At 42.0% G+C, this 1,265-nt stretch overlaps 1 protein-coding gene across 2 annotated transcripts in view; it reads left to right on the top strand.

Annotated features, from left to right (window-relative positions):
- The window catches only part of LOC107093200 (secretory carrier-associated membrane protein 2-like), a 19,388-nt gene that overhangs the window by 12,465 nt on the left and 5,658 nt on the right, over positions 1 to 1,265 (top strand). For both annotated transcript variants that reach the window (XM_015388084.1, XM_015388083.1), the window contains exon 7: positions 811 to 912. In XM_015388084.1, coding sequence (XP_015243570.1) covers positions 811 to 912 — 102 coding nt within the window. The remainder of the gene's footprint in view (positions 1 to 810; positions 913 to 1,265) is intronic.

The following is a 1,265-nucleotide window of genomic DNA, read 5'->3' as shown; positions in this document are numbered from 1 at the left end:
CTAAGTTGCTAACTGGTTAGCAAGATGGTTCCGACAAACCGGCCACAACCAAACTTGCTTGCGAACCTTCCTCCACAACAATCCCACCCCCTTGATAAACGACCAATGAAATTCACTTTATTCACTCATATAAAGTCGTGCACCACTCGGGAGAATTCGGAAATGAAAAGGTTGGAACAGCCGCTTCCCTACGACTTTAAAAGAGGTTTAAAATTCTATTACCGTTTTGGCCCGAATATGAGACGAGGTTATTTTCATTTAAAGAGATGTGAAAATGTGGGGAAGTCTTATAATGGGGTCTAACAATTATACAGACTGACATCTATCTGTGGTCGCTACATGAACGCAACAGCAGAGGGTGCCAGTTTTTTTTTTGTAAAGCCAGTGACCTCATGGAGATGGGAAACTGTGGCTGGGGTCATCCTTCTACCACAACAGAGAAGGATTAAGAGTCAGACAAGTTTGCCGACATTTGAGGAGGAGTTATGATGCCAATTTTAAAATAAGGTTGATCACCGCAGCGGAGGCATCAACTGGGGACAGTGATTCGTCTACATGTTCTGAATGCTGGCGTACCATAAAGAATAAGTGATGAACAGTTTAGTTTGTGCCTTCAACTCGTTGCCCATAGAATAATATCTCTCTAAATGGTCTGAGAAATCAAAGTGAACCTTGACCCTTTTAGGGCTCCCTCTGTCTATGTAACGTTTCTTTTTTCCTACATGTAAATCAAACTGCTTTAGATGGAAGAGTCTAAACTCACTGTCCTCAGAGAGCTAAAAGCCTTTTTCTTTTCTCCTCTCATTGTAGGAATGACAGCTCCTTCAACTTCTTCTTCTTCTTCTTTGTGTTTTTCGTCCAAGTGGTACTTGTCATCATCCAGGCTGTGGGCATCCCCTACTGGGGTAACAGGTGAGAAACTATAGATAAGCTCTTTATCTCCATCCACAAATGTGAACTGATTAAATTTACTGAGTTTGCTTATATATATTGATTGGAAGCTGCACTAAAGGTCATAGAATAGCTGTACTGACATGTTTAGTTCTAATGATGCCTAGTTCTTGAAGATACAAAGATTTGGTGTCCTTTATCATCCAGACTTGAGTCACTGATGGAATTAAAAAGCAGAAGGCATTCGGTATTAGATGGGATCCATCCTGATCATCTCAGGGCGGATCCCATCTAAAATCGAAGCCTTGTGCTTTCCTGAAAAAGCCTGCTGAGTTGGCTTAGGCATCTGTTCCGGATGCATCCTTGTCGCCTCC

The sequence above is a fragment of the Cyprinodon variegatus genome, unplaced genomic scaffold (genome assembly GCF_000732505.1).
Source record: "Cyprinodon variegatus isolate N-32 unplaced genomic scaffold, C_variegatus-1.0 Scaffold413, whole genome shotgun sequence".
NCBI lineage: Eukaryota > Metazoa > Chordata > Actinopteri > Cyprinodontiformes > Cyprinodontidae > Cyprinodon > Cyprinodon variegatus.
Note: the sequence above shows the minus strand (reverse complement) of the source record. Positions and strands in the feature narration are given on the sequence as shown.